The 13,805-nt window shown below is 44.3% G+C and overlaps 1 protein-coding gene across 8 annotated transcripts in view; it reads right to left on the bottom strand.

Moving 5' to 3' along the window:
- Window positions 1-25: 25 nt before the first annotated feature.
- The window catches only part of MAP4 (microtubule associated protein 4), a 178,764-nt gene continuing 164,984 nt past the window's right edge, over window positions 26-13,805 (bottom strand). For 4 of the 8 annotated variants that reach the window (XM_036737758.1, XM_036737762.1, XM_036737765.1 and 1 more), the window contains 4 exons: window positions 10,498-10,579; window positions 6,891-7,003; window positions 4,370-4,541; window positions 4,075-4,214 (listed from right to left, as the gene is read on the bottom strand). In XM_036737758.1, coding sequence (XP_036593653.1) covers window positions 4,207-4,214; window positions 4,370-4,541; window positions 6,891-7,003; window positions 10,498-10,579 — 375 coding nt within the window. In that variant the 3' untranslated portion in view covers window positions 4,075-4,206. The other 4 variants (XM_036737759.1, XM_036737763.1, XM_036737766.1 and 1 more) reach the window with 2 other exon arrangements.

Below are 13,805 nucleotides of genomic sequence, written 5' to 3'. Positions count from 1 at the left end.
GAAATGAGACAGCCATGTCCCCAGGTTAGAACACTGAGAAGCTTTATTTATGTAGTTATTTCAAATCTTTACAATAGTCAAAATCACAAAGTCACTCAAAGAGTGCCATAGAACAGCTAGGAGGGACAGCAACAATAACCACAAGCAAACTAGGAGAACGAGAAAAAACCCCAAGTCTGAGACTTCCCAAAAGCACATCACACCATCCCCTTTCTGTGGACCATGTTCCTATAGCAGCCTGCCAGTCTCACTAGCTGGGACAAGATGAGGGAGGATGCAGCATCCCATCTGAACCTCACTGTCCATCAGCCAACAGTCAATGTCCTAGAGAGTGGGGGAGGGAAGGTTTAAGAACTGGCCCCACGCTTGATCCTGTGGTTGGCCAGAAGTGGGATGAGGAACAGACTACCCAACCAGATCTTCCCCCATTTACACACACTCCCCCCCGCACGGTCCTGCTCCCTGGTGTCCATAAATGGGGGAAGGAAGGAGATAAAAGTTTCAAGTGTGACATTACTAAGAAGGTGCAGTTCAAGGTAGGCCAAGGTCCAGCCCTCATGAAGGGCCATCAAATAATCAGACATTTCCCAAGATTCAAGGCCTGTAAGGGGATGGCCCTGGCCCCCTCCTATGAGGCAGAACTGGCCTAGGACCTGCCTGTCATCCTGGGGCAAAAGACCTCACCCGACATCTGAGAAAGGGACATAGTGATAAAGATCCATGGGAATAACTGAAACCATCACTATCACACCCTCAACCCTTCAAAATTGGTTTCATCCAGGTGAGGAGAGGGAAAAGCCCATTGATGCTTCCAGGAATCACAGGACTGACTGATCAAGTAATCTGATTTAATGTGGACCTAGGTTCAACACTTTCAACTCAGGCTCTAAGAGAGACAGAGAGAGGGGCAGGTGCCCGCTGTCTTCTCTGTCTCCAGTTGTCCCTGATTGGGGAGGAAGTGACTAAAGGAAACCTCCCTTCCCTTCCACAGCTTGTTGAGAACCTGAAAGGTTCATAGGCCAGGTGCCTCAGAGAAATTTGAATGCTTGAAGTTAAGAATGCCCCCAAGGGGCATTAGTGAGACCACCAGCGGCTCCAGGCAAGCTCAGTGCTCTCTCCACCTGTTCTTTCCACACTATAGGACCAGATGTCCAGAAGCTGCCACAAGATAGCAAGGGAAGCTAACAAGAAAAATCTGTATGTATACATGCCATGTGCCCACACACTCCTCTACTCCACTGGCTAACTAAGCAAGAGTCATAATGGATTAGCTTTCATTTTTAAAACCAGCCTTTTCCCAGACTGCATAGCTCCTGCCTTCCTCTTAAAGTGATAATAGGCCCACCACAACTTTCTCTCCAAAAACCCCAAGCTCACTGAGACTCTCCAGTTACAACTTCCTACACATTTTGCAATTCTTCCACTTAAAAGGGAGAATCAAGCTGGCACTGCTACCTACTCTGTATATGATCCAAGTCAGGTTACAACTCTGTACCTCAGTTTCCTCATCTATAAGTGAGGTGGTTGGACTGGGCCATCTCTGAGGTTCCTTCCAGTTCTGACAGAGCAGGCCATCTGGAGGAAGGGACAGAGATGTATGTACAGTACTTCATAAACATTACAAACAAAAAGCCCTTAGCTATTGTGGAGCTCAAGACACAAGTCACAGCTTTGTCCTGACAACTACTTAGCTGGATACCTCTAGAACCCTATTCACAAGTTAAGGTGAAGCACCTGGGCACCACCAAGGGGAGAGGGTAAGACCGGCCCTTTCACCATCACTAAAGGCTGCCTTCATCTCCTTTTTGTCCTATCCCATGTAAGTTTACAGATGGAAAACCTTCGGGGTAGGGTATAGTGGAGGGTCAAAGTGACTGACTGGATAAAGTCAATAAGGATACGGTGGCCAGAACTGTGGTTGCAAGGAAAACCTCTTCCCCTCAAATACACAGCTGAAGGAGCACAACTTAGATAAATTCCCATGTCAAAGGGTAGAAGACCATGCTGCCTCTGGGGCCAAAAGTCAGAGGGAAGGGTCAGGAAGGGTCTGAGTACTGACTGGTGGCCAATCCTGTCAGATGCAAAGCTACCCTAATGGATCTGGCTTTTCAAGAGGAAAAAGCACTTAAGAGACTCCCAGACATTTTCAATGCAAATTACATTATGTTTTAATATTGTTTTATTAGAAACCATGCAAACTTTAATATAAAAAAATACAAGTGCAATAAGAATCTTCATGTGTCATACAGATCCCAGGATTTGACATCATTCTTGTTGATTTTGCCCAAGAGGAGGACCTGGCCCTTGAGGGGACTCCTCTGGGCACCCCCTCCATTCCTCACCCCTACCCTTCTCTCTTTAACCAGACTGTCCTCCTTTTTTAGTCCTCTTTTTTGCTTGTTTCTTCGTCAAACCTGATTCTCCCCACCTCCTTAAAATTCCAGGCACAAAGCTGTTTGGGGCCACTTCACCTGTCCCATTGGGACTCTGTCCCTCAGAAACCCAGTTCCCTCTCTGCTATTGGTGACAGGGTTCCTGATTCTTCAGGGTCTCAATCCTGTGGTGTAATACAGTACATCAACCCCATGACCAGTCTTTGTTAGAAAAGATCAACAAACACACACACACACACACACACACACACACACACACACACACACACAACCCCTTGATCATCACACATCAAACTGGATCCTTCTCACGATAGAAAGAAAATCCCACCTATTTACCACAACTCCCCCAACTCCCATCCCATTTCCATATTCTTGGCAGCCTCCTCTGAGGAGCCAGGCCTATCCTGCAGACCTCACACCTAGATTGGGGCATCAGGGTTGCAATCCAATTCTCTCTGACTGGGCCTTTGGCCACCAAACAGTTCACTTCTGGGTAGAGGCACCCAGCCAATCCATTATGGCAATTCAATGTATTCCTCAAGGCCATCTTCCCTCCAACACATTCTTAGTACTTTCTTTTCAAACATGGCTTCAACCCATAAAAGAATTTCATCAGATTTTTAGATTTTAAAGAAAGAAGTTACACCTGCATGGATATGTATGTCAATACAGAGATTAACATCTCTACCTATCCTAGGACTGCTGGGGTTGGAAAGAGGGGAGTAAGAGGAAAAAATTAATAAAGGAAACTTAGATGAGGTTGGTAAGCACAATGAAACTGTCAACACTTCATCACAAAGAAAAATGAAAAAGCTAAATTATTGGGTAAGAACAGCCTAGTGTGTGTGCATTATATATTTTTTCATTAAATAGGAACACCAGAAACTTAAGCAGCAAGAACAAAATTTATGTTGGTTTTTTAGTTTTTCTCTCTTTTTTTGTCTGAAAAAAAAAAGGAAAAGGAAAAAACCGAGGAAATTGGCTGCCAGCTTTTTCCATTGGAGCTCAAGCCGCCCCTCGTTAGCACTGCTCCTGGGGGTGGCACAGGCCATGTGTGTGTATAGCTTCAGCTTTAGTGGGTAGGGAAAGAAAGCCAGGTTTGGGACATGCATGGGATGTAGGTGGACAGGGGGGCTGCATCAGGAAAAGCTTCAGCTTTCTTCCTGTGTCTAGCATTCCCCTCCCTCCAAGCCCTGCTATGGAAAAAGAGTCACCTCCCCAGTGAAGGTCCACCTTTCCAAAGGGGGAGGTGACAGCAGGGGAAGTCTGGGCTCTGAAGGACTGCAGCATGGGTGGAGAAGGAAGGGGGAAGAAGAGAGACACACACTGAGCTCTGGCATTCCAAATCGGTGTGCACGTGTGTCTTGGGAGCACGGGATACAAAAGAGCTGAGCTGGCCAATCCTCGAAAAGAGCTCCCACAGAGGCCGTGAGAATGTGGAGCCCAGTCACAAGCCTTTGGGAGAAAAAGCCGCTGGGGCAGCCACTCCTATGGTGGGAGGCTGCTATTGCTGCTGCTGCTGCTGCTGCCAAGGGCTGGCCAAGGCAAGGGAGTTGAAGCTCTGACTGATGAAGGTGGTGTTGCCAGGGAAGGGGGAGGGTTTGGAGACAATGTCAGCTCCATGATCAGTGCGGGCCTTGGCATTTTCACGGAACGTCAGCTTGTAGGTTTCAATCTGTAGCAAGACATGGGGGAGGCAGTAGGGATACAGGAGGTGAGGAGGAAAGGAAAGAGGTGGAAGAGATGGGCATGGGGTAGGGGCGGGGTTGGGGTTATTGGAAGGGGGATGGAAGACGAGACCAGAATTTCATCATTAGATGCCTGGAAAATAAAAGTTAAGTAGCTCATTAAAACTTGGGCAGATACCTCTTTTAAAAAGTTTCAATTTGAAGAAGTGAGCTCGCCAGATCTCTTGTTGGAGCCCACCTAGCCAGGTAGAGCTGTGGGAGAGCACAGAGGAGGCACAGCCAACTTACTTGTCTCCTGGATCTGGGTGTCGAAGGTCTGAGTTTCCCTTTGGTCACCACCCAATGAGGGGGTTAGGTGCCCTACGCCATTCGCCTGCGTGTTGGGGCCTGCTTGGGCCTCAGGTGGCTCCCCGCTCGGAGGGGCCAGGCACAGTGGGGCCACCTCGCCGCTCCCCTCAGTCTACAATGAAACAGGGGGGTGGGGAGGAGACAATGGATGATCAATAGGAGAATGAGGTGAGATGGTGTGGCAACACAGGGTTCTAAACACAGCCTACCCCTGATTCCAGTATAGGCCAAGGGGTGTGAAGAACCTGGCAATCAGAGACAGTGAGAGACAATGAGGGCGGTAAAAAGACAGATTCAAATCCTGGTGCCAATACTTAACAGATATGTAACACTGGGCAAGTCCTTTCTCCATTCAGAGCTTTAGTTTGCTTCTTTAAAAAAAGCGGGGCGGGGAGAGGCCTGCGGGGTTGCCCCAATGATCTAAAGGGATCAGCTCCCTTTCTTTTGTGTCAAGTTCCAGAAAATTTCCTCATGGATTTCTCATGTGGAGCAAAGAAACACAGGGGAGGAGGGGGAGCCATTCCTTCTAAAACTTCCCCCCAAATCCAAAGGAAATCCTAGCTTGCCAAATGCCAGGGTCCTCTTCACAATCTCTATTATCTTTCAGACACCAAAACCTTTAAGGTCAGAGCAGTGGGGCTCCAGCAAGTGTCTCTGTCCTTGCTGTCTCCCCTTACTGCTGGGATCTTCAATTAGACCCTGTATTCTGGTGTCATCAGCCAAAGGAGTTTCAGGCCCCCACTGAGTAATGCTCTTAGGATTTCAAGTGCAAGGCACACTGGGCTAAAAGTCAGGACATCTGGATTCTGTCTGTCACTAACTTGCTACATGGTACTGGACTCACTGGACCTCAGTTTCCACTGCTACAAAGTGAGAGGGCTGCTCTAGATGACCTCTAGGGTCCATTCTGGCTCTAGTCTATGGCTCGGTGAGGTGGGAATCCCTGTCTTTGTTCTTCTCTGACATTCCCCACATTTCCTCATGAAGGGTCTCACACACTGTTGGCACTCCATAAATGCTGATAGAGGCCTTTTCATTCATTCTCATCTCTGTCCTGGCGGTTACTTCAAGATAAAGAACATCATGTTACATTCTAAAAGGTCCCTGGAGATGACAACCACAGCCTCTTATCCCAGGATATCTCTGAACCTGCCAGGATGATCCCCAGATGCTCCCAAGCCCTTTTCATGCAATGAAATAAATGGCAGACAATGTCTTGGCACACAGAGCAAACCCAAAGTGCTTTGGAAGGAGGGAGTCCCAGCCTAGGAAAAGTGGTTATTTCTCTGTGAAGCAGGTCATGGCTAGAAGTCAACTCTGAGCTCAGGATTCAGGAGAAACCATTACACTAGATCCAAATAAAAAACCATGGCACTTCCAGACATCACAGTGGGACAAAACCAAATGCCAAGGGGAGGACAGCAAAGTGAGAGGACCTGATGAGCTAGTTATGGAATCAAGCAGTAACCTGATTCCCATTTCTATTCTCTGGGAAGCAGAGTTGGACCTAAGAAATAAGTTACCAATATTGAGGCCTTTGATGCCCAAGCTGCCCCTAGGCCTAGGTTGGGAAGGGAAAGACTGCTTGCAAAGGAAGTACCATCTTTCACTTGGCTCCAAGGGTAGAAATGGGAGAAGGCTGATGAAGGTTTGTTGTCATAAAAAAAGTTCCTATTAGCTATCCAAGAATGAAATGAGCCCCCTTTCCATGGGGGTGGACAACTTCTTGTCCAGCACGTAGTAAGGGGAATTCCTGTTCAGTTACAGGTCAGATGAGATGTCCAGATGCCATTTTTAATTCCAAGATTCTGGGACTCAAGGTGGCAGCAGGGACAAGTTGGTTCTGTGTCACAAACTACACAAAGGGTTTAGAGAAATACCTGAAGCCTAGATGTATTTCTATTGACTTATCACAACAGAAGTTGTCTGAGTGTCTGGGAAGTGTCTCTTGCCTTTTAAGGATTATGTCAGAGAAGGTAATCCCTGGCATGACATCCTGGGATCCTCTCCTGTTGGGAATGGGGGCTAGTAAGAGGAGGCGAAGAGGATAATTCCAAGCTATCCTACTGGGAAAATGAGATATGTGGATTTTGGCTGTGGCCCTAAGGTGAAGCACAGTCTAAAGAGGAAAGTCTCATTTCCCTACAAGTGCGGGAAGAGAGATACCATGATGCTGAATCAGACTGGAGAGTTCTCCCGCTTGTACACACCCCTTTTCTTTTTCCCACAGCCCTCTTCCTTTTACTCTGGGTTTGGCAACAAAGGTGGTGATGGTAATGAAGTGAGTGAAGACACTGCTCGTGGAAAGATTGAGGGGCAGCGGCTGACTTCTAGTCACTTTGAGTACCTCTCACCCTGCAGGCTGGCGTTATCCCCCAAGTTTCCGCCTCCCCCGCTGGACCCTCCTCCCTATCCTGGGGCAAAGTGCCCCAGCCCAGTGCCAGCCCCTCAATGGATCTACCTTGACTGTGCCACCCGCAGGCAAGTGCCCAACATTATCCAGGGAACCCACTTTTGCCTGGGCTTTCTCCTTGAAGTTCAGCTTCTGGTTTTCAATCTTGATATCACCTCCTCCTGCAACCACAGAGAAAGCCATGGTGAAAAGAATAGCAGATGAAGCAAGCAGGAGACCTGGGTGTGAATCCAGGGTCTGGCACTTCTTAGGCACATCAACACGGGCAGGCCACTTCCTCTCTGAGATTCTAAGCTTTGTTTAGATATCTGCAAAATGAGGAATATACACTATCTTCTTCATAAGGATGTTGTAAGCAAAGGACTTTAAAAATCTTAAAGGGCTATGAAAATAAGACCTATGATGATTTCTTCAATAAAGTCTAGTGGTGATCCTTCATCCCAGTATAGGGGTAACTTGGGGCTCTGGAAGGCTAGGTCAATGGACATCAAACAATGGCAGGTCCTTTCAAGTTGGGAAGAAATTAAAATCTGGGCTAATGACCAGGCTAGGTCTGTGTTTCAAAACTAAGCCTAGCTGGGCCCAGAACTTATTAGGAGTAGAATTTGAACGGGTAGAGACAAGGGAGCCACAAATATCAGAGGTGCACAAGTGAATCCTGCCTGCCATGTTCCTTGATTTCCCATATTTAGGTCAGAAGGCCTACTTATACTTCCAACTCTGCTTTTCTGGGTACAAACCTCTCTGTATAGTGAGTGTGCTATCCTGACTGAAGCATAAGGTAAGAACCAGATAATTGGGAACACCTCCAAGGGAATCTCCTGATGTCAAAGAGCAAACTTAGGCTGAAGGCAAATGTTCACGAGTAGGATATGAACAAAGCTGGAAAACGAACATGTGGTTAAGAAGATGATGACTGTGAATGGGATTGCCATTTCTAGACCATGGCTTAAAATACAGAAATGAGGAGACTTCCACAAGAGGTACAATACGTGCAAAACAACAAAGGCTGATAACTTCTATTTGCCTGGCATCTTGAAGTTCTAAACCAAAAGACTTTTAACTAACTAGGGAGGGGAATGGAGAGAGCTGTATATGTACAACTATCAAGCTAGAGATTACAGATATTATGTAAACTAGTTACTATATTCTTCCTATAAAGGAAGACTAGCAGTAAGGGTGATGAAAGGGGATTAAAATATGCAAAAAGAGCCAACAAATAAAACCGATGGCCTCAGTAGGTCATACACAAATAGTACACTAGTAAGCAAAGGAGTAAACTGAAGATTCTAATACAAGAAAGTATATTTGACAAAAAGGAATCTCTGAGACTTAGTGACAAGGAACCCATGACTGGAATATGGTTCTGGACATAAATACCTTATTTAAAAGGAAAAGAAAACATAAATGAATATTAAAAATGAATATTAATGAATATTAAAAAAATATGTCCTCACTTAAGAAAATAAAGGAACGAGAGGGAGAAAGTATGGTGAGGACAATTTGGGTAGACATCAGAGGCAGGAGGAGCAGCAGCAAAATCACCATATGAACATATGACAGAGCACTTAAAAAGAAAGAATTAAATGAGGTTAGGAATTTGGCATAGTAAGGTGACATAGTAATGATGGGAATTTCAATTATTTTCGCATCTACTAGAACCCTATAAACAAGAGCAGAAGTCTAATATGTCTTGGCCAATTTATTGATAACTCCATTTTTCAAAAGGCAGAAAAAACAATTAAGGGTGTTACTATCTGGAAACTACCTCTCAATAAGAAGGAACCCACGATAGGAGCTGAAACAGTTTTCTTTTCCCTGCCAAAAGATGTAATCACTGAATTAGCAAGGATAAAACCAAAATGGACTATAGGGAGTTAGAGCTAAAGACAAGGAAGAAAACACCTCACTACTACACAGGATGAGGCTGAGTCATCAGGCCTAGATGACCTTCATCACAAGGCACTGAATGGACTCAGTAGGTTAAGACACTGAGCTGAATTTAATAAAATGAAATTTAAAAGAATGTTAAGTTTTACAGAAGCTCAAAAAACCCCAACTTCCCAAATGTAGGGGCCTGAAAAAGGGGAGTTACAGTGTATCACATCAGTGAGTCAACAGTGGGGTATGGCAGTCACAAAGCTCACAAGATCTTAGGCATACACAGTGAGCAAAATGCTATTCTGTTTGCATTCTAATCTAGTCAGACAACACACAAGGCAAGTGCTCAGTAGAGAAAACAATGAGGATAGTGAAAGTCCTCAAGCTAATGCCTTATGAAGAGGGAAAGAGCAGACTATCACAGATTTAGAGCTGCAAGGGACCTCATGGGGTTCAATGTCTACATTTTGGAGATGAAGAAAAAGAGGAAAAAGGAGGTTCAGTGATATGCCCAAGGTTTCACACATAGTAGGATTTGAATCCATACGTTGGATAATTAATAATAACTGAGGAAACTACCCAAGCTACATGATTTATTGGCAAAACAAAGTGAGATAGATTTTATGTATTAAAAAAAATGAAATAAGACCAATAAATTAAAAGAAAACAATGAACAGTGCAAACCAGGATACAAAATTAGGTAATCTGATTTCTAATTGGAGGGGGAGAATGCAGGCGCAATTCCTTCAAATCACAAAAAAGAGGTGTTCCATTCCTCTCAAGGACTGTATTCAATCAAAGGAACATGGAAACAATAACTGATTGACCAGTACGTGGCCACTTTTCATGTAAGAAATATAAGTTGCTAGAGATTTATAACTGTGAGAAAACTCCTTGCATCAATCTTTGGATCTAATCGGGTTTTTGGTGAGCATAATCTAGGTCCTTAGTTTAGGGTCTCTAAGGAACAGGCAGAAGTGGTCCAGCTTCCCAGCCACAAAGGACTATGTTAAAAAAAAATGCAATGAAGTTTTCTCACAATTCCCGTAACTGTGATAATTGTAATAAAGTTTTCTCACAAGACAGAAATTGGACTAGAACCATAATGAAACAGAAAGAGAACTGAGCTAGATCCAGAACTGAGTCACAAGATGGAGTCAGTGCGATTCATCCAATTCCCCCACGTAGGGTCCTCTGACTGCAGAATCAGGGATATTTTCACTATGTCACAAAAAAGGAGGAAGACCAGAAGTGAAATTATAACCAAAGTGGAGCTGCCGGGGAGGCACAGGAGAAGGTGCCTGAGGAGTGAGGAATATCTTTATTGAAGGCTTGCTTCTGACACATATTGGCTGTAGGACCGCAGGGAGTTTGCAGGCCTTAACACCTATTAAGTTAGGCCTTCTAAAAGGGCATTGTAGAAAAAAAGAAGCACTGGATTGGGAGGCAGAGTGACCAGGTTCCAGCTCAGTCTCCTTATCCACAACCTCCTTTCCCCCCTTCCCCAACTATCACTAGATCCTAGACTTCTCACCTAGTATTATTGAAGGCTCCTCTAGAACCAACTCCTTAGGATGGAGGCACATCAGACCCCTGGGATACGAAAACTAAATGGAGGTGACAGATCCAAATGATGTATTCCTTAAAGAGTAGAGCTTTTCCTTCCCAATCAAAGGGCCATTACCCCCTGTATTTGGCATCCTAGTAGGTCCTAGCAGGGCCACAGGAGCCCCAGCCCACTCAACTTCCCACCCCAGGGAGAAGGATAACTCACCAGGTTTGTGTTTGATATTTGCTTTGGAGCCACACTTTGAGGCCACCTTGGAAATGTCAACTTTCTTATTTTGTATCTGCACCTGAAGAGAACATGAAAGAAGAAGGTACCTTAGGGCAAAATGTGGAGAAGGCCTTTATTTGAAGTACTGATATTTCTCCATGGGCCTTGTCTTCATCTTCAGGGTTCTACTCCCCACTTACCCTAACTAAAACTTGAGCTGCATAGGTTCAGTCATTATTATGGGCCAAAAACATTTTTTAATAGCCAAAAGCATTTCTAAAGCACAGAACAAGCTGAAATTTATTTCTCTATCTGGACAATACAGAAGATGTCTCAGTGGGAAAATACCGTCTAAAATGACAAGACCTATGCAGGTTCTCAGGGATCTCCACAAATCAGCACCTGCACCTTTGTTTCAGGGCCAGCTGTCACCTCTGAGGTGTCATAAGAAAAATGCTTCAGCATCAGAAGCATTTAGAAGCATGTAGAAGAGAATGCAAGCCCCTAGAGGGCGGGGATGGCTTCATTTGTATATCTGTATCCCCAGGGCCAAGCATGTAATAGGTGCTTAATAAATGCTTACTGCAAACACCATCATTATGCTCAGGAAACTTAAGTTTGTTTCCACAGAGACCATAATCTAATCATGTGGATTAAAGTGAAAGGACTAATAGTATGGAATGAACTCTAATTGTCTTGCTCTCATCAAAGGCAGCCCACAAACATTTATCATATCTCTGTGTCTCTGATGGTGGTACCTGGTCAGATTAGCTAATAAAGGAAAATTTCAATTTCTTTTGCGAGTTTTCATGAGAGGGCAATTGTGTTTGCTTCTAAGTCCGTATTTCTTCAAATGAGCTGTTTCACAACCTAAGTCCCAGACCCCAACCAAATTCATTGCTGTGTCTCTTTGATGATGTTATTCTTGTCCTGTGCAGCGCCCTTCTCGTTCCCTGATACTTACATACATGCTGTCTATCCATAGCTGTTCACCAGGCTCTAGGGAGCTGTGAAGTATAATGAAGGCTGAAGATGAGCTAGGGGACATACGAGGCATTGCAAAAGTGGGGTCAAGGCACAGGAGAGGGAAGATTGGTGGATGAGAGAGGAGAATGGGCCTCAGAAAGTGGGATACTATTAGAAACAGCTAAAAAACAGGGAAAGATGGGCAGGAAAGGGAAAAGTCAATGAGGTGTACTGTCGTAATCATGAAATATAATCCTAGAAGTTTAGGGCATGTGTGTTATAAGAGTGGCCAATGATATGGGGAAAAAGTGTTGGGTACAAGTGTGTGGGCAACGTTCTTTTTGAAATGGGATAGAGGGATTTTAAGGGAAAGAACAGGTTGAATAATAACTACGTGTATCATTAAAAAGTGAAAGCCTAAAGAGAAACTAGAACCTAGTGTAGGAGGTTTATTGTGGGAGATGGTTAACTTCCCAGGTAGGGCCCTACTTATGTTATGAGAGTCTACCATCCTTATATGCCCAATATGAAAGTTGGCAGCCCCAAATACCAGGCATATGTTCCCAAAGGGGTAAAAAGTCCAATACTATAATATTTAAAGTAGCACTTTTTGTGGTGGCAAAATAGAGAGTACCCATCATTTGGGACTGTGTGGGGTGTTGGCTATGGCATATTAATGTAAAGGAAAAATACTGCAGTATAATAAATGATGACTATGAGAAATGCAAAGAAGATGAGATTACCTTTAAGTGAAATTCAGAGACAGGACAGCAGAATCAAGAGAATCATATTACAAAATTGTTATAACAGATAGAATGAAAACACTAAAATAAAACTGAACTCAGTTTAATTTCAAAGACCAGTTCTGGATCTCAGAACTGATGATGAAATATAATTCATTCTCCTCAGAAGAGAAGCAGAGAACCATGAGGTTAGATATTGCATCCACTGTCAGATAAGATCACTGTGTTGGTTTACTTGTAGGGTTCAACATACCGGACAATTAACTAAGCACCCACTATATGCCAGGCCCTGTGCTAAGCATAGGGGGATACAAAGAAAGGAAAAAACCAAAACCAAAACCAGTGCCTGCTCTCAAGGAGCTCACAGTCTAATGGAGGAAACAATTATGTATCAACAAGAAAAATACAAGAGGAATTGGGTGTAGCCTCCTAGAGAAGAAGCCAAGAGTAAGGAGCGGAAAAGGCTTCTTAGACTCTATATGGGAGGCAGAAATCAGAAGGGAGAACATTCCAGACAGGGGAGTGGCCTAGCCAATGAAAATGCTAGAGGAGTACGGTTTAAGGAGTCAAATAAAGGATTTCATATTCGATTCTAGATTTAATAGGGAAACAATAGGGTTGATTGAATTGGGCTGGGAAGTGGGGGAGGGGGAGGGGAGGAGAAGATATGGTAAAGCTTCATGCAAAAACAAATATGATACAAAGAACCAAGTGGAGCCCCCCCAAAAAGGGGGGGGGACACAAAACGTTAATCTCCGGTTTTTCACAAAAGAATTGTGGGTAGCTTTCTAATGTTTGTCTATTTGCATATATGCACATGTAGACATATCCCTGAACATCAAACACAGCTTATCCTTGATTAGGACTGAGCCCTTGTAGACTCAGCCGAAGATTCTCTAGGCCTTTCCACAGGACCCAAAGGGAAGAAGAGTCCTTGGCCTTCATGTTGGTTTTGTCTGCACACCACACCAATCCTTGCTATGGATCCTACAAACTGCATAAAATAAAATGCGTAGGCTTGAGGGAAGCCCAATGGTCAGTGAAAATTAAGATTAATCCAAATTCATAGACCCAGTGAAATCAACGCATTGATTCCTTCGGGGCTCCAAGGAAAGAGCTCCGGCTTTAAAAAGTTACTACCTCAGCTGATAGCCAATATGGATGATACATGATATATAAAGAGTGACACAATATTCTGCCATTTTCCATGCAGGATCTGAATGCTAGAGGTTAGTCATTTCAGTCACATCCTGAATACCAGGGGGTTCCCATGAGGTGGGCATGACTAGGAATGGGAAGAGGTGGGCAGCCTCAATGACAGCCAAGTCATTCAACCAATCCTTAAGTAACATGATTTCTAGGCCCCTCAGTATCTCACCTTAAATGGCTGCATTTCAGCTTGTCAATCCCCTTCCATTTAAAATGTAGCACCAACAAAAGAACACAGTACTTACAGAAGTGGGCTGGTCAGGGAAGAGGTATAAAGGTAGAATTTTCCTCATCTTGAACACTATACTATATTCATTCTGTCAAAGGCTGTATTAGCTTTCCTGACACTTTGGAATTTTTGATGAGTTTACAATCCACCAAACTATC

Source organism: Trichosurus vulpecula, chromosome 9 (genome assembly GCF_011100635.1).
Source record: "Trichosurus vulpecula isolate mTriVul1 chromosome 9, mTriVul1.pri, whole genome shotgun sequence".
Classification (NCBI taxonomy): domain Eukaryota; kingdom Metazoa; phylum Chordata; class Mammalia; order Diprotodontia; family Phalangeridae; genus Trichosurus; species Trichosurus vulpecula.
Note: the sequence above shows the minus strand (reverse complement) of the source record. Positions and strands in the feature narration are given on the sequence as shown.